This window comes from Sminthopsis crassicaudata, chromosome 1 (assembly GCF_048593235.1).
Source record: "Sminthopsis crassicaudata isolate SCR6 chromosome 1, ASM4859323v1, whole genome shotgun sequence".
NCBI classification, from domain to species: Eukaryota; Metazoa; Chordata; class Mammalia; order Dasyuromorphia; family Dasyuridae; genus Sminthopsis; species Sminthopsis crassicaudata.
In genome coordinates this window covers 662484695-662507685 of record NC_133617.1, presented here as the reverse complement: position 1 = coordinate 662507685, position 22991 = coordinate 662484695, and the positions used below count along the sequence as shown (strand labels likewise).

General features: G+C 38.9%; 1 protein-coding gene across 1 annotated transcript; it reads left to right on the top strand.

The window, feature by feature from the left end:
• Positions 1-14191: 14191 nt before the first annotated feature.
• LOC141551427 (cathelicidin antimicrobial peptide-like) lies at positions 14192-16791 on the top strand. The gene is made up of 4 exons (XM_074283062.1): positions 14192-14401; positions 15462-15569; positions 15817-15888; positions 16613-16791. The coding sequence occupies exons 1-4, from the start codon at positions 14216-14218 to the stop codon at positions 16685-16687; spliced, it is 441 nt and encodes a 146-aa protein (XP_074139163.1). The 5' UTR covers positions 14192-14215; the 3' UTR covers positions 16688-16791.
• Positions 16792-22991: the final 6200 nt, after the last annotated feature.

The window sequence follows — 22991 nt, the reverse complement described above, 5'->3', positions numbered from 1 at the left end:
TCTGTATCTTCTCACACCTGGATTTCTATATGATTATCACATCACAAGGGAGTGGAAGGATCTGTGTCTTTCTCTTATTCTTGCTTTAGGCTCCTTGATTTTTCTCTTATTTTCCTGCACCTAAACCAGTATTTTGTATACTGTAGGTATTTGTTGAATTGAATAACTTCTTGTCAAAAATATTACAGACACGGATGACCTGCTATTAAACAAAAGACTGAGCTGCACTGTCTCTGAAATCCCTTCCAGTTCTCATTCTATTTTACCCCCTCAGACACAGAAAGTCAACCTGGACTATTATATCCAATACCCTTTTCTCCTTCTATCTGACCCCCCAGTGCCCTTCCTGTCTTTATATTCAGTGGCTTTTTAAAAATTAATTTTATAATTATAACATTTTTTTGACAGTACATATGCATGGGTAATTTTTTACAACATTATCCCTTAAACTCCCTTCTGTTCCGAATTTTTCCCCTCCTTCCCTCCACCCCCTCCCCTAGATGGCAGGCATTCCCATACATATTAAATATGTTATAGTATATCCTGGGTACAATATATATGTGCAGAACTGAATTTTTTTGTTGTTGTTGTTGCAAAGGAAGAACTGGATTCGAAAGGTAAAAATAACCTGGGGAGAAAAACAAAAAATGCTAACGGTATTCCTTTTCTATCAGTGGCTTTTTATAGCACTTTAAATTTTTCTAATGGCTTTACAATCCTTATCTCAATGGATTTTCACAACAACTCTGGGAGGTAGATGGCAAAGATACTATTATTTCATAATATCCATGAGGCACTTGAGACTCAGAGTCATTAAGTGACCAAAGTCAAACATGTAGTAAATACAAGAGCCAAGATCACCATTCTCATCTGCCTTCATGACCAGCATTCATTTCATTATACTCCTCTACCTTTGGGGTTGTCCACCTGCCAGTGTGGCCAGAACTCTTAAGTGGGATACCCCAAATAGCTTTAGAGAACTTCTAAACCTGATCTTGCCTACAGAAAAGTAAACAACCAGGTTCTAGATCACCCTAGCTCTATTTCTTTTCTCCTCTCAAAATTCAGTTTTGTTTCAACCCCAGTTACTATTTCTCTGTCTAAAAGAGGATGATCTGCTAGACTGTTATCTTCCACTATGGTGTCAGTGAGGGGAACGCTGAAATATCTTCAAGACAAGAAAAGATGGGACAATCTAGAAGGGATGCCCTAGCCTCAGCATGAAAGATGAGGATAATGAGATGCTTCCAGGTTTATTTTCCCATCCTTCCTTCTAATATTTCTTCTGATAACTGGACTATTTTCTGTTCTCCAATTCCATCCTTTGCTCTGTATCCTCCACCTATTTGCATAGGTCATGTTCTGTGGACACAATAGGATTTCCCCTATTTTTTTGTTTTTTTTTTATTAATTTTTATAATTATAACATTTTCTTTGACAGTACATATGCATAGGTAATTTTTTTTACAACATTATCCCTTGTACTCCCTTCTGTTCCGAGTTTTTCCCCTCCTTCCCTCCACCCCCTCCCCTAGAGATGGCAGGCATTCCCATACATATTAAATATCTTATAGTATAGCTTAGGTACAATATATATGTGCAGAACCGAATTTTGTTGTTGTTGTGGTTGCAAAGGAAGGATTGTATTCACAAGGTAAAAATAATCTGGGAAGAGAAACAAAACAAAACAAAACAAAACAAAAAAAAAAAAAAAAAAAAAAAAACAATGCTCACAGTTTAAACTCATTTCCCAGTGTTCCTTTTCTGGATGTAGCTGATTCTGTCCATCATTGATCAATTGGAATTGGATTAGCTCTTCTTTATGTTGAAGATATCCACTTCCATCAGAATACATCCTCATACAGTATCATTGTTGAAGTGTATAATGATCCCCTAGTTCTGCTCTTTTCACTCAGCATCAGTTGATGTAAGTCTCTCCAAGCCTCTCTGTATTCCTCCAGTTGGTCATTTCTTTATTTTTTTATTTTTTATTTTTATTTTTTTAAATAATATTATCCCCTGTATTCATTTTTCCAAATTATCCCCTCCTTCCCTCCACTCCCTCCCCCCGATGACAGGTAATCCCATACATTTTACATGTGTTACAATATAACCTAGATACAATATATGTGTGTAAATACCATTTTCTTGTTGCACATTAATTTTAGCTTCTGAAGGTATAAGTAACCTGGGTAGATAAACAGTAGTGCTAACAATTTACATTCACTTCCCAGTGTTCCTTCTCTGGGTGTAGTTATTTCTGTCCATCATTGATCAACTGGAAGTGAGTTGGATCTTCTTTATGTTGAAGATATCCACTTCCATCAGAATACATCTTCATACAGCATTGAAGTGTACAGCGATCTTCTGGTTCTGTTCATTTCACTCAGCATCAGTTGATGTAAGTCTCTCCAGGCCTCTCTGTATTCCTCCTACTGATCATTTCTTACAGAGCAATAATATTCCATAACCTCCATATACCATAATTTACCCAACCATTCTCCAATTGATGGACATCCATTCATTTTCCAGTTTCTAGCCACTATGAAAAGGGCTGCCACAAACATTTTGGCACATACAGGTCCCTTTCCCTTCTTTAGTATTTCCTTGGGATATAAGCCCAGTAGTAGTATGGCTGGGTCAAAGGGTATGCACAGTTTGATAACTTTTTGGGCATAATTCCAGATTGCTCTCCAGAATGGTTGGATTCTTTCACAACTCCACCAACAATGCATCAGTGTCCCAGTTTTCCCACAGCCCCTCCAACATTCATCATTATTTGTTCCTGTCATCTTAGCCAATCTGACAGGTGTGTAATGATATCTCAGAGTTGTCTTAATTTGCATTTCTCTGATCAATAGTGATTTGGAACACTCTTTCATATGAGTGGAAATAGTTTTAATTTCATCATCTGAAAATTGTCTGTTTATATCCTTTGACCATTTATCAATTGGAGAATGGCTTAATTTCTTATAAATTAAAGTCAATTCTCTGTATGTTTTGGAGATGAGGCCTTTATCAGAACCTTTAACTGTAAAAATGTTTTCCCAATTTGTTACTTCCCTTCTAATCTTGTTTGCATTAGTTTTGTTTGTGCAGAAACTTTTTAATTTGGTGTAATCAAAATGTTCTATTTTGTGATCAATAATGGTCTCTAGTTCTCCCTTGGACACAAACTCCTTCCTCCTCCACAAGTCTGAGAGGTAAACAATCCCATGTTCCTCCAATTTATTTATGGTTTCGTTCTTTATGCCTAAATCTTGCACCCATTTTGATCTTATCTTAGCATGTGGTGTTAAATGTGGGTCCATGCCTAGTTTCTGCCATACTAATTTCCAGTTTTCCCAGCAGTTTTTGTCAAATAATGAATTCTTATCCCAAAATTTGGGATCTTTGGGTTTGTCAAACACTAGATTGCTATTTTTATTCATTATCTTGCCCTGTGAACCTAACTTATGCCACTGATCAACGGATTTCCCCTATTACCACATAACCATTTATTAACATTCATCCCATTCTACCAGATACCTGATTTCATGAAGTCTCCTCTTATTCCTCCAGCTAGAACTGATATCTCCCCCTTTAAATCCTACTCTGCTTTTGTTGGCTTCAGCTCGTGAATTCTAATTGTGTAAAATATATTGGTTGTGTAATCTGGGATCAAAGATCATTTGTATATAACTTTATATGGTAGACATTGTCTGCTTAATATCCTTTGCCTATGAAATGGGTCATCATATGAAATCATCTAGAGAGAACATAACAAGGTTCTAGATTCTCTCCAAGGAAAGGTTCCTATAGGGAGAGAGATAGCTCAATCTTTTGTAATGTGGTCATTCTAATGTAAATTTTCAGAAGTCTATTGTGTTGTCTCCAAATATAGCCATATTTGATTTGTGTAACTGCTAAAACATTACTCTTTGGATCAGATTTGGACCACAAGTATAACCACATCGATGTCTATAGGGTTTACTGGGAGAACAAGCATGTTTGGTGTAGGGGCTTCCTGAGCCCTCACCTGGGCTGCTCATGCACCTTTTGTAATTATCTGCCACCAAATTCTTTGAAGTTCCAAAGTTGTAGTAGGAACAGAGTCCCTACCCTACCTTTTCAGCAGACTGGTAAACCACGTTAAGCGTTCAAAGCCATTTGTGAGTTAGGGGGATGTCTACTGCAGATTGAGACTTCTCCAGTGGAATGGATGAAGGAAAAATATTTGTTCCAATGACCATGAAGCTGGCTGAAGCAAGTACTATTTGACTTAGAGATTTTTCAGAAATCAGGTGGCAAATTCATCCATTGGACCTCAGGATATTAGCAGTCATCTTGACTTTTGTCTTCCTATTGAACTTTTTTTTTATCCCAAAAAAGCATTTTTTAAATAATAGCTTTAATTTTCAAAATATATGCAAAGATAGTATTCAACATTTATCCTTGCAAAATGAGGTGCTAAATTTTTTCTCCCTCTCTTCTCTCCATCCACTACCCTAGACAACAAGTAACCAATATAGGTTAAACATATGCAATTCTTCTAAACATATTTCCACATTTATCATGCTGTACATGAAAAAAACAGATCAAAAAGGGAAAAATGAGAAAGGAAAAAAACAAGCAAACAACAATAAAATCTATCACAGTTGATCAGCACATCATTTTGCTGTTGATGTCTCCATTGTTCTCTTGGTTCTTTCTACTCACTTCACTTAGCTTCTGTGCTTGCAAGTCTCTCCAGACTTTTCTAAAATCTTCCTGTTGATTGTTTCTTACAGAAAAATAATATTACATTACATTCATATGCATAACTTATTCAGCCATTCCTCAACTGATGAGTACCCACTCAGTTTCCTGTTCCTTGCCACTACAAAAAGGGCTGCCACAAACATTTCTGCACAATGGATTCTGTTCCCATTTTCCTCTCTTTGGGATGCAGATACAGTAAAGACACTGCTGGATTAAAGAATAGGTAGAATTTGATAGGTCTTGGGGCATAGTTTAAAATTGCTCTCCAGAATGGTTGGACCAGTTCACCAATTCACCAACAATGCACTTTGTCCCAGTTTTCCCACATTCCCCCCACATTTTTCATGATCTTTTCCTATCATCTTTTGCTATTAGATTTTACTGAGTAATCTAAAAGACACTGAGTTAAAAAGATTCCACTTAAAATAGCCACAAAACATACAATTTTAGGCAGTCAAGATGTCACCATATTCAATTTTATGAAAAATGGTTGTTTAAAATATTTTATAAGCAATTAGAAAAAATACTATCAAAAAAGGAAAGTAATTTTTCTTGATTGATTAATTTTAAAGGGCACTGAATGACTTGTCCAGGGTCATACAGTCAGTATATATCAGAGATAGGACTTGAACCTAGGACTTCCTGCTTGTTGGGCCGGTTTGATAGCACTTAATGTTTGTTTCATAATCTTTAAATTAAATGAATATCCTCTGCATTCTGGAGTAGGTGAATGGTGCAGAGGAGAGAGAACCCAGCTTGGAGTCAGAAGCAACAGAGCTCAAATAACGCCCCAGACACTTATTAGCTGTGTGACCCTGAGGAAGTCACTTAAACTATTTGTCTTGGTTTCCCATTTATAAAATAAACTGAAGAAGGAAATAGCCAACCACTCCACTGTCTTTGCCAAGAAAACCCCACATGGCATGCCAGTGTGTCAGATACAAATGAAATGACTGAATAGATTCAATGTCTGCATTCTAGCCAAACTGAACTTCTCCCCAGTTTCCCAAAATGAATTCCATCTTCCACTTCCTTGGCATTGCACAGGCCATCCTGCCTTCCTGGAATGCATTCTCTCTTGAGCTCTTCCTCTCAGAATCCTTATTTTCCCTCAAAACTCAATCTAGTTGCTCCCTGTTTTATAAACTTTTCCCTCATGCCCCATTAGTACTCCCACTCTCTCTTCAGATTGCCTCAGGTTTTATATTGGAACTAACTGAATAAAATATTATTGTAACAAGATATGGTAACAAGATTGCCCTGGCCTTCCCCTGAGAGCCGGATCTGCTACATCCCTCCACCCCTTCTCCAGGTTTCTAAGGAGCCGCTTCTGTGCCATCTTCTCTGGTTTGCACTGATTAGGTTCCCCCAAATTACTAGAAACCCAGGACTAGCACCCAGTCCTATTTAACCACTTCACATCCCAATTAGCTATCACACAGGGATATTTACTTTAAAGATGGACCAAAAAGAAACATTCAGACATTCTACTCAATACTTTAGAGTCATAATCCCTATGCACAAACCAACTCTGTCTCTGGAAAGGGAAATGAAGTTCACAGTGGTTCTGTTCTTATAGAACATGAATCCTACCAAGTCCAGGTGTATAGTCCTGCTGAATTGGCTGCACTTCCCACCCTAGATTTTTGGATTTCCTGAAGTCCATGTCCTGCCCAGCATTCAAGTTGAGGACACTTTCTCTACTTTGAATGGAAAAGGATAAAGGGAAGATTCATGTTATGCCCTCTAGGTATCTGCCAAATTTCCATTGCACATCTCCTCCACAGGGTATGTCAATTCAAGAGTATTTTCAGATTGTTTTCTTGGCCAAGAAGCTCCAAGTGCCTTGACTTAGGTTGTGACAAAAGACAAGGAGGCATGAAAAAATGTTGTTTGAACACAGGACAACAATGTCTGTCTCCTTGCAGCTTGTATATCAGATTGTGAGAAACAGGCAGTACTGCATGGGAGTCACCTTTCAGGAGGTGCTTGGAGTATTGCAGAAATAGATGGAAATGTACAGGATTTTCAGCTAATGATGGCAAGACTGGGGAAAGACTTGGGTGTTCTCTAGAGGTGCTCCATGGAGGTCTTTAATAAAGATTGGGTGCATCTTGTAGGGGGTGAGATAGACATATTGACATATTGGTTGGATTCAGTGGTCTCCGAATTCCCTTCCAACTATGAGATGATATGATTACATGAATTCGTTTTAGCAAACATGTATGGAAACAGTACACTGTGCTACTCATTGTGGACAGGAGGCAAAAATGAAATTGTCAACAAACTGTTCAAGGACTTTTCAAGGAGTTATGTTCTCTTGGTTGAACAGAACATATGAATAAATTAATATAGGGAACGGGGCCCTCCTGTAGCCAAACATGGCTTATGGTATCTAGTACAGTGGATAAATGATATCTCCCCTACCTTACTTGTCAGTTTGTTTCTATTTCTAAGACTCCAGACACACTTCTTATCTTTTTTCACAGAAGATAGGTTTTATTAGCTTTTGAGTAAAATTTTGAGAATAAATATTTTATTTTATATCATCTATATTATACAATATATTTGTCTATTGTGAACCTTCCAAAAAACCTATCATTGAATCCAAAAATAAGAAAGGAGGACATTAAGCAAAAGTGACTCAGTTGAAAGGGGACCCACATGTGCATAAATGTTTGTGGCAGCCCTCTTGTAGTGACAAGTAACTGGAAAATGAGTGGATGCCCATCAGTTGTAGAATGGCTGATTAAGTTGTGGTATGTGAATGTTATGGAATATTATTGTTCTATAAGCAACAATCAGGATGTTTTCATGATTTTAGAGTCTGGAGAGACTTCCATGAACTGATGCTGAGTGAAGTGAGCACAACTAGGAGATTGCTGTACACAGCAACAACAAGATTATATGATGATCAATTCTGAAGGATGTGCTTCTTTTCAGCAATGAGATGATCCAGGCCAGTTCCAATGTCTTGTGACAAAGAGAGCCATCTATACCCAGAGAGAAAACTGGGAACTGAGTGTGGATCACAACATAGCATTTTCACTTTTTTTGTTGTTCTTTGCTTGCATTGTATTTTCTTTCCCATTCTTTTTCTTTTTGATTTGATTTTTCTTGTGCAACAAGATAGTTGTATAAATACGTATGTATATATTTGATTTAACATACCATGTTTAATATATATTGGATTAGTTGCCATCTGAGGAGGGGGTGGAGGAAGGGGGGGGAGGAATTAGACCATATGATTTTGCAAGAGTTAATGTAGAAAAATTGTCTATGCTTGTGTGTGTGTTAAAAGGCTTTCATAAAAAAGTTACCCAGTTATTGAAAAAAAACCCTGACATTATAAACATCATGTCACACTCATTGTCCTTCCCTTCTGCAAAGAAGTGAGGGACATAATTGAATAAGTACCTATAGTTCTCTTCTCTTCTTTTCTTTTTTTAAAATGGATATTGTATTTTTCATCAGTAACATGTAAAGAGAATTTTTTTGCTTTTATTTTTACAAGATTTTGAGTTCCAATTTTTTTCCCTCCTTTCCTTTTTCCCCTACTTCTTCTGAAGGACTAGGCAATTTGATATGGTTCAGAGAAGGTACATAGAGACTCATCAGTCTTTCTTACATGCATTCAATGATTATGAAACATATTTGAATCATTAAAAAAATGTATGGATTAAACTGTGGGTGCTCCCAAAGACCAAAATAAATCAAATGTGGGAGCTAGTCTAGATTTATCACTGTGGTCCCTTTCATGTCTATGATTTTGAATCTAGGATTCTGCAGCCTGGATGAACTCAGGGAGCATCCATCTTTATGGAAATTTTCAGGGCTCTGGTGGTAGCAGAATAGGGCATTGAACATGGTAAAGAAGCAGGAATGGATGGTATCAAGGATGACATAATGATATGTTGCTTTTCTGTTCTAAATTTCCATTGCAATTGAGATTGGCAATTCCTATGAAATGCTTTAGCTACCCTCCCAAACCCTCAAAACCCTTTGCAATAGTCTCAAGCAACAGGACTTTGACTTGACTAATAGACCACTGGTGAAATGGATAGAGATCTTGAAATGAGTTGACACAATTGTCCACTTCTTTTTTTTCCATAAAGAGGGATGCTCCCTGAGCTCATCCAAGCTGCAGAATCCTAGATTCAAAATTATAGACCTGGAAGGGACAACAGTGATAAATCTAATCCAGCTCCCACATTTGATTTATTTTGGTCTTTGGGGGCAACCACAGTTTAATCCATATATTTTTTTTTGTGGTTCAAATCTGTTTTATACTCATTTGTACATTCATTCAATCGATTAAGAAAAAAGAGCAGAATAATAGCCCTTGCTTTATATGCCTCAGATACTTATTGAGAGATAAATATTGAGAGATAAAATATGTTTTAAAATACTATATAAATGTTAAGTTCTGTTATAATCCTGATATTTAAGGCTTGCACAATGTGGCAACACTTCCCCATTCCAAAAAAGTAATAATAGCTCTAATTTATGTAGAAAGGTCCTAAAGTATTTTGACACACACAAAGTATCCTCAGAGCCAAAAGTTGAACCTAGAGCTTCTGTTTAAGTCCAATACTCTTACTACCAGTCATAGTGAAAATTTGCATTTATGAACTCTTTACTTAAAACTATGCCACTAAGCTAAGCAAGAAAAGCAAAACCCCCTTTCAAAGAGCTCATAGGTTAGTGTGGGAGATAACATGTTAACAACTAGGTACAATAAGACACTGCAGTAACAAGTGGGGAGAGTCTCAAAGGGAAGGGTCCATACAGAAGATGGAGATGGTAGATAAGGTTTGAAGAAAGGCAGGAGGCTGCTTGGTTCTTGCTTTGCTCCAGCCTTACGGGTCTCTCCACTGGCCCCTGAATGTGCCTGATACATTCAGGCCTCTCATCCACTTGTCTTCCTCATGAGAAGGCTTTCGTTTTCCTCTGCTTTTCCTGACTCCCAGTGTCCTCTCCTTCCAACTGGTTTTACACAGGTATGGCCAAACAAGCATTGGTATTCAGGCCAGAAGGCCTTAGGGAAAACCTATCTCTAAGTGTGACTCCAGGAAGTCCCCTTAACTGCTCAATTCTTGTTCTTTTTTCCATATATATAACTTCCATAAAATGAAAGTTATACAATCAGGTCTGGGAGGTAGTGTGAGATAGTAGATAGAGGACTCCTAGGAAGGAGTTAGGAAAACTGTATTAAATTCTCCTCTGGCATACTGGACATACTGGGACATTGGATCAATTCTCTATTGGAAAAGGGAGTTTCTTCACCAGAAACTCTCTGTATTAATGAAATCACAGGTATTCACCATTCTCTCCCCCTCTAACATATCAAAACATAACACTAAATCATTCCTGACCTTAACAGACTATTGGAAAAAAGACTTTGTAATTTTTAAGATGCCTTAGGAATAGCATGTTGATATTTCCTATGATACCACATACAGTATATTTTAGTTTTCTTGGATGATTTCATTTGTATCAACATTATCTCACTCAGTACTGAGAAGAATGAAGGTTGGGGGCCTAAGGTTATAGCCCAAGAGAGAGATCCCACTAATTAGCAGGCAAAAGAGTTGCTGGGATACAGTTTCCTAGGCATTTGTCCAGCCAGCCCTGGAGAGAGACAAGGTTGTCCATCTTCAGGGAGATGAAGTCCAGCTTTGGACAGAACTGAAGGACACTGTGGGATAAAAGAAGATGCCTGAGATAGTGGTATAATGAACTTGATATCTACTCCTTATGGTTCAAGGATAGATATTTTAACTATGAATAAAGGCAGAAACAAGACTGTCCTTTTTAGGAGAGCAGTCCAAGCCCATCACAATAGAATTTTTTACCCCTTTTTCTCACCAAATTTTTTCTCACACTAAATATGAGAAGTCTTTTATTCACAACAACTCTGGGATGCAGAGCTGGGAAGGATTGCTATCTCCCATTTTACTGATATGAAAACTGAGGCCCAGAGGAGAAAGTAACTTTCCTTAAGTGACATTATAAGTGTCACAGCCAGGAGTCTCCCTCTGGTCTTTGGACTTCCAAACTAGTATACTTCCCTATAGACCATTGTACCTCTCTGTACTGTTCAAGAAGGAATTGCCAATAAGTTTGGACAATTTTCTGAAATTTAAAAATAGTACCTAAACATCTATATAACAGGTAAACTTGCTTAGTAAGTCTTTACATTAAAATGAATTAATTTCAACATACCAAATATAAAAAATATTCAGCTTATCTTATCATTTCCCAAAAGGATCCTTTATCACTGATCATTCTTATATAGTTAGAGTTTGTCTCTTCTTTTAGTTTTGGGTTTTGAGTTTGTGTTTTCTTCTAGGCCTGTCTCAGTCAGTGCCCTGGGAATTATAGGTTTGATACCAAAATGAAATTCAACATTGTAATGGCATTCAAACACCCATCTCCAAATTGCCCATCATGGTCCAAAAGCCAAATCAAAGTCCTAGGTTGAAAGCATCTCTATTTTTCTCAAGTGACTGTTGCCTCAGTGTTGTCAGCTGCCTGAGCTCTTAGTTTCCTGAAGGTCCCAAGAAGAGATCCCAAAACAAGCCCAGCTTAAATGAGGTTGGGGTTAGTGTATAGCTCCTTTCACACTTTGCATTGTTTATGTGAAGAGCTCTGCCCTTGAAATGAAAAGGAATGGAGTTCAAAATTCTGTCTCATACTGATTAGCTAGATGAAAAGTCATTTAACATCTCTTTACCTCAGTTTTTTCATCTGTAAAATGAGGAGAGTGTCAATGTCTTCTCAGGTCCTTTTTAACTCAATTCTGTGAGCCATAACCCATAACCCCGTAATCAAGGGATAAAGAAACTGGAGCAAAAGCTGTAAAGATAGAAAGGGGAGCTAAAAGGAAGAGAAATCAACTAGTAACTGTTATGATATGCAATAAAGAGTGAAAAGGATATTTTTCATCATTTGATCTTTTAAAAAAATTTGACACATTAAAAAATATCCATTTTAGTTTGTGAAAATTCTCCCCCACATTGTTATTTTTTAGGAATGAAAAAGAGTCAAGGAAAAGAAGTCACCCAATTGACTGTGACTCTAGAGATATTTTCCTCCTTCTATCCCATTAATCCAACAGCCTTATGCCAAAAGGGCAAGGAAATAAGCATTTAATAAGGCCCTAGTATATGTGAAGTATTTTATTAATATTATAATTGATCATCATGAAATGAGAGATATAAGCTATTATTCCCTTGATTTTGCAGTATGAGGACATTGAGGCAAACAGAGAATTATTGACTTGACCCAGAATGACCAAACTATTAAGTGTCTGAAGTGAGATTTGAACTGAGATTTATTCTGACTGCAGACTCAGCACTGTCTCCATTGCACTACCAGACTGCCTGAAGTCTAGAATCATACTTCACTAGCAAGTCTTCCTAAAGTAGAATGCACTGGGCAGATGACTAAAGTTGTTCTGCTGCTTTGGGGGAATTCACTTTTTATGTTCCAATAAGTTTCTCTAAATGTCCATATTTGTAATTTCTAACAGAACCATAATATTCCACTATAATCAAATCATGGTTTCTTCAATCATTAAACTACTGATTCTCCCATCAATAGACAGATGCTTACCTTGTGGTTCTTTACTGTTACTAAAAATACTATTGTCAATATTTTTGAATGTCTTTCTTTTAGGTCTTTGATGTCCATTGGGTACATTAACTTTATTTCCCTTTCTGACATATGGTAGGGACTTAACAGATGCTTTTTTCCTTTCCCTTTTACCTAAGAATTTTTGGACTAATGGGGCAGAATAAAGCACTTTTTTTTAGACACAGACAATTTTGATTTGTTTTACTGACTTGCATTTTTCCTGTTACAAAGAAAAGTAATTTTGTGGAATGCAGTCTTTGGGAAGTAATGGATTTTTCATTTCAGATGAACTGGACTACTAACTGTTCCTCCATCACATCCTGTCCTCTTCTGCTAGGGTAGCAATTGTGATCTCAGACAAAGTTATATTTAAAAGAGATAATGGAGTAACTGCATTTTTCACATTTGCATAACTTCATTGCTTTACTATTATTTACAAAGCATACATCTCCTAATTTGAATCTTACCACAACCCTATGAAATAAAAGATACCAGAGCCAATGAAGCAATACTGGACAACCATGCACTAAATACTCTTTCCATGCATGTGTATAAGCTGTCTCCTGGAGCTCGTGGGAGTGTTCTCCCAATTCTACCATTCTCTTTGCTTTAACTGACTTAATTTTGACTTAAGTGCAACATCTAGGTCCCCATATCTACAAGCCAGGAGATCCCCATGACAGGTATTATCTCTCTCTCTTATACTCTTCAGGGCTGTGCTTAGAGATTGTTGGAGACCAGCTCTAGTAGCAAATTAAGGGTGTGAAAAGCAAGGGCCAGGCAGAAAAATTTGCCATGAATTCTTCAAATGGTATTGATCAGACACAAATATATATACTCCCATTGCTTATAGGCTTGATACAAAATATACTCTTTGATGTTCAAATACTTTTTTTAGGAAACATGATCTAGTGAGATGTAAATGATTAAGTCCTTATCTTGGTTACTTGGACAGAGTTCTACATAGTTGAGATACATATCAAAGTAAATTTATACCAATTTCCTCAAGTACCTTTCTCTCAAATGCCTTTCGTCTCCATTGTGGACTATTTTTCCTGTCCAAAGGTCAAAGGTATTTTATAAGAAAAGGGAGGTCGGTGAGGCACTCTAAGTTTCGAAGACTTGGAATGGATTTTTGCCTCCTGGTCCTCTATAAGAGATAACCTCTTCTGGCTGAAGAAGACCTACTATATGGCTTGTGATATTCTCAGACATGGTCAGACCATAGGGCTGATGGATAAACATACCGATTTGTTGAATTGAATGAGAGGGAGGCAGGGTTCTAGCTGGGAAGATTTTACCAAGGGGAATGAGGAATCATATAGTGTACCAGGAATTTCTGGTTGACCTTGGATCCTCTTCTTTTGGAGAATTGAAGCTGAGCAATTTGGGGAAGAAGAGAGGAGGCTACAGAGGATAATTTAAGCAATCCTTTCTGAATTACAAAGTTCTTTGAGTAACTGGAAAGGCTTTGGACCCATCCACAGTCCCTCCAGAAGTTTGTAAGATAGAAATAGATGGAGAAATTTATTTCTTCACATCCTTTCATTTGCCTAATCTTTCAGTTCTCCTCCCTCTCTACAATTTTCCTGTACTTCCTTTTTTCATCCAACACTTCCTTTTGGTTAACTTCAGGGCTTCATGAAGAAACTAAAGGAAGGATCCTTCAGCACTAGGGATGAGGAAACCAGTAACAAAAGAATGGAGGAAACCATATACCTCAGGGAACCGTTGGTACCCAGTGGATGAAGGTATTCATTGCCCTTGTGTAAGGCTGGGTAGAAACCAGTATATAAATGATATCTTCTGTCTGCCCACAGCATTGAGGGTCAAGAAGATGCAGAAGATCTCAAACATGCAGCTACCCCTGTTGGTGCTGGGGCTGCTCAGCCTGACTCTACTTGTGTCTGCCCAGGATGGAAGATATGAGGAGTTGGTGAATAGATTCATCAGGGAATACAACAGTAATTCAGGATCTGAAAACCTCTTCCGACTCTCCATCCTGAATCTGGCACCTAGGGAAGTGAGTAGCACTGGGATGGTGAGGGAGGGTCCACCTTTTCGGATTCCCTGATATGAACTTTTCACTCTTGGGAATTTTGGTCTCCTCACTGGAAGCCATTGTGACATAATGGAAAGAGAGGGGCAGCCAGGTAGCAAATGGGGAAGAGCACTGACTCTCAAAGTCAGGGAGTCCTGAGTTCATATCTACTCTCAGATTCTTACTAGCTGTGTTACTGGGGAAGTCCTTTACCCTCTATTTGCCTGAGATGCCCCAAATCTCTTGTGGGAATAATATTAATATGTACCTCCATGAGTTACTGTGGGCAACAAATGAGGTAATAATTGTAAAGTATTTAACATAGTACCTAGCAGATAATAACACTATATAAAGATTTGCAATTATTATTTTTGGAGTCAGTTCTCTTCTTCCAGTAATGACACTTTTTTCTGACTCTGAGCCATGAACTCTATTTTCTCAGAGATTCAGTTTTCTCATCTGTGAAACAGGGGTGATAATTCATACTTAAACTATCCCAGAGTTTCCTTGTGAACCCTCCCTTGACCTTGATTTCTCTTTGGGTCCTTATTAGTATAGTGCCTGGTACATAGCAAGTACTTTAGAAGTGTTTATTAATTGAATGAATGTCTTGCTATATTCCAGCAACAATGCTAAGCACCTGAATACAAATAAAATCTAGGTGCTCAGTCTCCAAATCCAGGATTCCTGTCATTACTACAACTTTCACATGACCCTGAGAATGTTTAAACTTATATTGTTTTTTTTTTTCCTTTTTGAGAGTTGTCTCCCAACTGAGACTGAGATGGCACTGAGGAGGGGGATTGTGGAAGCTGAACATTGTGGGTGGGGGTGGAGGAACCAGAAGCCATTTGGGAGACCCTGGTTCTGCAAGCCTCCAGTTCTGAAGCTGCTGACAGTGTGACCTTGGGGGATTTCCTCTAGAAATTGAGAGGGTCAGACTGGATGGTGTCTAAAGTCCAGCACTAAATAGCTTGCTCCAGGCTCTCCAGGGGCTCAGCTGGAACCTGGGTCTAAAAGGCTGTCCTGCTTTCTTCCCCAGAACAATGATCCTGCTGCTCCTCAACCTCTGAGCTTTACCATTGCTGAGACCGTGTGCCTCAATGCTGAAAATCGTAATTCAGATGAATGTGACTTCAAGGAAAATGGGGTAAGAATACCTAGGGTCAGGGAGGGAGCCCGAGGCAATGAGACCCTTTCTGGGGATATTGTCACCTTGGGGAGAGGAGGATGTTGGGCTCTGCTTTCCTACTGCCCTGAGGAAAGTGAGTTTCCCAAGAGGAGTTGTAGAAAAATCCTCCTGGTTGGCTGGGTTGGGACAAAGCTTGGGCCCTGGCATGTCAGGGGCAAAGGTTACAGACTCCCAGTCCTGAACTGTCTCTGCAACCCTTCCATAGCTGGTGAAAGAATGCATTGGAATCATTGCTCTGAATTCTGCCCAGCCCTCTGTTGATATTTCTTGTGATGGGGTAAGTGATGGATCTGAATTGGTGGATAGGGGGATGAGTGTAAACCTCCAGGCTCCTGATTTTTGGTGCCTTGTCCACTGGAGGCTGCTGGGAGAGATCTGGGTGGAATCCACATTAACCATTCCCTCCAATCATAGAGTGCCATAGCTAGTCTCCTTTTTTCCTTCCAGGTTCTGGGAGGAGATATAGATACAAGAGTGGAGAATTTCTCTCCCCCATCCACCTTATCTAAAACTAGCTCTGAAACCTGAGAGATCTCTGACCAGCTGCATGGTCAATACAACCTGGTCCTAGGATGTTCCTGGGCATAGAAGCTTTTAAGGGGTGGGGGAAAATTCCTATCTTTCTCTACATTTTCTGGGCCTAGAAACAGGAGGAGGGTATCACTGGAAGACTATTTACCTTTTTCAAAATGAACATGAAGAAGAAACTGCTGAGGTCTTAGCTTCTGTGCTAGGTGGAGCTAGGAGCTCTGTGCTAGGAGCACTGGAATTAGGATTGCAAGGTTGAAAATTGGCCTTGAATCCTGGGCCTGTCACTTGCCAGCTGGGTCAGGATCTGTTTATGTGTGTTCCTATTGCTAATGGGGGAATTACATGAAGAAGGCAAATAAGTCCCATGACTTACCACATTTTAAGGCATTATTTGGGGGGAGGGGTTATTCTCTCTTCAACCTGACTCCCATAAGTCCTGAATTAAGGAGCCCTGTTTTTTCCCTCTGCAGCCTGAAAAGATCAAGAGAATTGGGCTGGGAGGACTGGTTAGAAGAATCTGGAACAGAATTAGAAGACGTGGCTAGGAGGTGAGACTCCTATGGAAGACTGAGTCTCAGATTCTGTTTTAAGGCCTGCACTCTGCCTTGGCCTCTTCAAATGAATAAACTCCAGCTTTACTCTTTCTGCATCCATCTTTGCTCACACTTTGTCCTTCATTCCAATTTTGGCTCAATATTGAAATATTAATCATGTACTCTTAGACAGTTTTAGTGCACAATAAAAGATGAAAAGACTCATCCACAGTCTTTCCCCTCAAGGAGCTTGTAATCTAGGAGGGTGGGAATGGGAGCAGAGATAGAAGTACTGAATATAAGGTGGAAATGTGTGGGAACAAGGCATCATCTAGACAAATTGCTTGAGGAAATCTGAGAGAAAGATCACTTTCTGATTAGGATCTAAATGGGGCTGAGGTTTGGGGGAAGATCAATAGACCTAAGAGGTCTGCATGGAAGAAATGACCTGTGAGCTGGGCCTTGGAGGAAGAGAAGGCTTTAATAGGCAGTTAAGAGAAATATATTCCAGAAACAGGAAACTCTCTTTAGGAAGATCAAGAAAAAAACCATGGAACAGTTAGAGCCTAGTTTGAGTGGAAAATATTTAAAACATTAAGCGGTAGAGTGTGTAAGGTGTTGTAGATAGGCTGGGCTGATGAGAGTCTTTCATGTTAGACCTTCCCCAGAACTTTTTAATTTATCCTAGCTAGAACATACAGTTCCTGTTGTTGTATTTGTTAAGCAGGGGGGTGACAAGATTACATCTCTCCATTACCAAGAACTTTTCGATAGTTACTTGGAAGATGGAGTAGAGAAGGGAGGGACTGGAGCCAGAGGGATTAGTCAGGAAGGTATTGCAATAGGTGAAAGAAGGTGAGACTCAAGGCTGGTATTTATACCTATGCAAAAGAGGATTTAGATGGGGAAAGCAGTGTGGACAGGATGAGAGTTAGAACTGACCAGCTCTGACAATTAACGGGATGAAGCTCATAGGGGAGAAGGTATTCCCCTGGGAAAGACCTACCCACTTAGACTCAATTGACTATAGAGAACCCAATCCAGTGGTTCTTGTGAGCCTCGGTAGTGGATATGGGGAGAGGAGGAAGGAAGGCAAATAAGTATGAATAAGAAAAAAGAAACTTGTGAAATCAGACCCAGGTTCTCTTATCCTTGTTCCCCCAAAACAATATCATACTCAAACCCAGAGTCTCCCAGAGTGACAGAGCTCTAGACACAGATTGGGTGGCAAACAAACAGTCACTTACCCTAGTATTTACTCTTCATCACTTTTCTGAATTAGAGACTCCCTTGCCCTATTCTAGATATACAACTGGCACAGCGTCAGCAAAAATCCCAAGTGTTCATGCATCCCCTGACTCTCAGCTCTATAGAGAGTCTCACTAGCAACTGTCTTTTCTTTAGCAGGATCAAGAGAATGAATGCCTATGAATATATGGGCAATAGTAGCCTGGCAAAATATTTCCTATAGAGCAACAACTAGGCCAGAGTGGTGAGGTTTTTTCCCCACGGCATGGCATTCCAGAGACATGATCAATCCCTGTGGCAGTCCTCCCACTTGGCACTTTTCCCTTAATTTGGCTCAGGTTGCTACCAAATCACATGAGAGTTCCTTTGTTCTAGAAGTCTTGACCCTGGACTTAAGGTCCTAGGGCCCCCTGCCCATAGACTAAAACCCATCCCATTACCACATTCTCTTAGTGTATGGAGCTCTGGGTCCATGTTATTTCAGACAATGGAGCACAATTGCACCTGGGATAGACTCTTTTTTCATCTCAATTCCACCTTCCCCCAAATACATTTGCCTTCTGCCTAAGATTCCTCCTTTTGAATTAGATCCTAGCACAGCCTCTGGAGGAATGGTCACTGATATTCCTTCTTTCTGTATTTTCTCACACCTGGACTTCTATATAGTTATCACAAAGGAGTGGAAGCATCTGAATCTTTCTCTTATTCTTGCTTTAGGCTCCTTGATTTTTCTCTTATTTTCCTGCACCTAAACTAGTATTTTGCATACTGTAGGTATTTGCTGAATTGAATAACTTTTTGTCAAAAATATTATGGACAGGGATGACCTACTATTAAATGAAAGACTGACCTACACTGTCTCTGAAATCCCTTCCAGTTCTCACTCTATTTTACCCCCTCAGACACAGAAACTCAACCTGGACTATTATATCCAATACTCTTTTCTTCTTCTTCCTGACCCCCCGCCCCCACCCAGTACCCTTCCTGTCTTTATATTCAGTAGTAATGACTTTTTATAGCACTTTAAATTTTACTAATGGCTTTACAAGTCTTATCTCAATGGATTTTCACAACAACTCTGGGAGGTAGATGGCAAAGATACTATTATTTCATAATATCCATGAGGCACTTGAGACTCAGAGTCAGTAAGTGACCAAAGTCAAACATGCAGTAAATACAAGAGCCAAGATCACCATTCTCATCTGCCTTCACGACCAGCATTCATTTCATTACATTGGTCTGCCTTTGGGGTTGTCCACCTGTCAGTGTGGTCAGAGATGAGAATTTACAATAGAACTCTTAAGTGGGATGCCCCAAACAGCTTTAGAAAACCTCTTAACTTGATCTTGCCTGCAGAAGCCAGGTTCTAAATCACCCTGATTCTATTTCTTTTCTCCTCTCAAAATTCAGTTTTGTTTCAACCCCAGTTATTATTTCTCTGTCTAAAAGAGGATGATCTGCTAGACTGTTATCTTCCACCAGAGTGTCAGTTGGAGGATGAGGGGAACCCTGAAATATCTTCAAGAGAAAAAAGATGGGACAAGACATGGCAAAGAATCTAGCCTCAGCATGAAAGATGGGAAGAATGAGATGCTCCCAGGCTTATTTTCCCATCTTTCCTTCCAATCTTCCTTCCTATAACTGGACTATTCTCTGTTCTCCCATTCCATCCTTTGCTCTGTATCCTCCACCTATTTGCATAGGTCATGTTCTGTGGCCACAATAGGATTTCCCCCATTAACACATAACCATTTATTAACATTCATCCCATTCTACCAGATACCTGATTTCATGAAGTCTCCTCTGATTCCTCCAGCTAGAACTGATATCTCCCCCTTTAAATCCTACTCTGCTTTTGTTGGCTTCTTCTTGTGAATTCTAATTGTGTAAAATATATTGGTTGTGTAACCTGGGATTAAAGATCATTTGTATATAACTTTATATAGTAGACATTGATTGCTTAATATCCTTTGCCTATGAAATGGGTGGAATTGGTCAGAGCTTGAGAGAAGAGAAATCCTGGTCTTCTGGTTTCCATCATCCAGAGAGAACAATAGATTCTCTCCAAGGAAAGGTTCCTATAGGAAGAGAGACAGCTCAATCTTTTGCAATGTGGTCATTCTTATGTAAATTTTCAGAAGTCTATTGGTGTTATCTCCAAATACAGCCATATTTGATTTGTATAACTGGCAAAATATTCCTCTTTGGATCACATATGGACCACAAATGTAACCACGTCGTTGTCTCTGGGGTTTACTGGGAGGACAAGCAAGTTTGGTGTAAGACCTTGCTAAACCCTTATCTGAGCTACTCATGCACCTTTTGTAATTATCTGTCACCAAATTTTTTAAAGTTCAAAAGTTATAGCAGGAGCAGAGTCCCCACCCTAGTATAATCTTTTCAGCAGTCTGGTAAACCACGTTAAGGGTTCAAAGCCATTTGTGAGTTAGGGGGAAGTCTACTGCAGATTAAGATTTCTCCAGTGGAATGGATGAATGAAAAGCATTTGTTCCAGTGACCAAGAAGCTGCCTGAAGTTGGTGCTGTTTGACTTTTCAGAAATCAGGTGGCAAATTCATCCATTGGACCTCAGGATATTAGCAGTCATATTGACTTTTGTTTTCTTATTGAAGTTTTCTTTTCTAGTCCAAAAATATTTTTGTTCTTTTTTTCTTTTTTAATAATAGCTTTTAATTTTCAAAATATATGCCAAGATAGTGTTCAACATTCACCCTTGCAAAATGTTCTGTTCCAAATTTTTCTCCCTCTCTTCTCTCCATCCCCCTACCCTAGACAGCAAGTAACCAATATAGGTTAAATGTGTGCATTTCTTCTAAACATATTTCCACACTTATGCTGTACATGAAAAAAAAACAGATTAAAAAGGGAAAAATGAGAAAGGAAAAAGAAAACAAGCAAACAACAATAAAATCCATTACAGTTGCTCATCACATCATCTTGTTGCTGATGTATACATTCTTCTCTTGATTCTTTCTACTCACTTCACTTAATTTCTGTGCTTGCAAATCTCTCCAGACTTTTCTAAAATCTTCCTGTTGATCGTTTCTTACAGAAAAATAATATTGCATTACATTCATATGCATAACTTATTCAGCCATTCCTCAACTGATGAGTACCCACTCAGTTTCCTGTTCCTTGCCACTACAAAAAGGGCTGCCACAAACATTTCTGCACAATGGATTCTGTTTCCTTTTTCCTCTCTTTGGAATGTAGACGCAATAGAGACACTGCTGGATTAAAGGATAGGTAGAGTTGGATAGATTTTGGGGCATAGTTTTAAATTGCTCTCCAGAATGGTTGGACCAGTTCACAACTCCACCAACAATGCACTTTGTCCCAGTTTTCCCACATCCCCTCCCACATTTTTCATGATCTTTTCCTGTCATCTTTTGCTAGTAGATTTTACTGAGTAATCTAAAAGGCACTGAGCTAAAAATAAATTCCACTTAAAATATCTACAAAAATATACAAATTTAGGCAGTCAAGATGTCACCGTATTCAATTTTATGAAAAATGGTTGTTTAAAATATTTTATAAGCAATTAGAAAAAATACTATCAAAAAAGGAAAGTAATTTTTCTTGATTGAGTTCTATAATTTTTAATTTTAAAGGGCACTGAATGACTTGTCCAAGGTCACACAGTCAGTATATATCAGAGGTGGGACTTGAACCTAGGACTTCCTGCCTCTTGGGCCAGTTTGATAGCACTTAATGTTTGTTTCATAATCTTTAAATTAAATGAATATCCTCTGCATTCTGGAGTAGGTGAATGGTGCAGAGGAGAGAGAACCCAGCTTGGAGTCAGAAGCAACAGAGCTCAACGCCTCAGACACTTATTAGCTGTGTGACCCTGAGGAAGTCAAACTATTTGCCTTGGTTTCCCATTTGTAAAATAAACTGAAGAAGGAAATAGCCAACCACTCCACTGTCTTTGCCAAGAAAACCCCACATGGCATGCCAGTGTGTCAGATACAAATGAAATGACTGAATAGATTCAATGTCTGCATTCTAGCCAAACTGAACTACTCCCCAGTTTCCCAAAATGAATTCCATCTTCCACTTCCTTGGCATTGCACAGGCCATCCTGCATTCCTGGAATGCATTCTCTCTTGAGCTCTTCCTCTCAGAATCCTTATTTTCCCTCAAAACTCAATCTAGTTGCTCCCTGTTTTATAAACTTTTCCCTCATGCCCCATTAGTACTCCCACTCTCTCTTCAGATTGCCTCAGGTTTTATATTGGAACTAACTGAATAAAATATTATTGTAACAAGATATGGTAACAAGATTGCCCTGGCCTTCCCCTGAGAGCTGGATCTGCTACATCCCTCCACCCCCTTCTTCAGGTTTCTAAGGAGCTGCTCTTCTGTGCATCTTCTCTGGTTTGCACTGATTAGGTTCCCCCAAATTACTAGAAATCCAGGACTAGTACCCAGTCCTATTTAACCACTTCATATCCCAAATTAGCTATCACACAGGGATATTTACTTTAAAGATGGACCAAAAAGAAACATTCAGACATTCTACTCAATACTTTAGAGTCATAATCCCTATGTACAAACCAGCTCAGTCTCTGGAAAAGGAAATGAAGTTCACAGTTGTTCTGTTCTTATAGAACATGAATCCTACCAAGTCCAGGTGTATGGTCCCCTGAATTGGCTGCACTTCCCACCCTAGATTTTTTGATTTTCTGAATTCCATGATCTTGCCCAGAATTTAAGTTTAGGACTTTACTCTGTCCACCTTGAAATGGAAAAGGATAAAGGAAAAATTCAAAGCCTTTGGAGAATTTCTAGGGGCCACATGATCTAAGAGGGAAGGGTAAAGGGAAGGGAAGGATAGACTTCTCTTTCAATGGGGAACCAAGAAAAATCCCAATCGTGTACAATTCACAGTTTTAAAAAACCCAAAAGTGTTCCCACTAAAGAGTCAATGGAGAAAATCTTCTCCCCAAATCTTAGTAGCTCAATGCAGAATGTCCATGTCTGAACCAGTTCTGCTGTCTTTCCAAAGAGTCTTCCACAGGGGACATGATTTTGTATTTATGCAG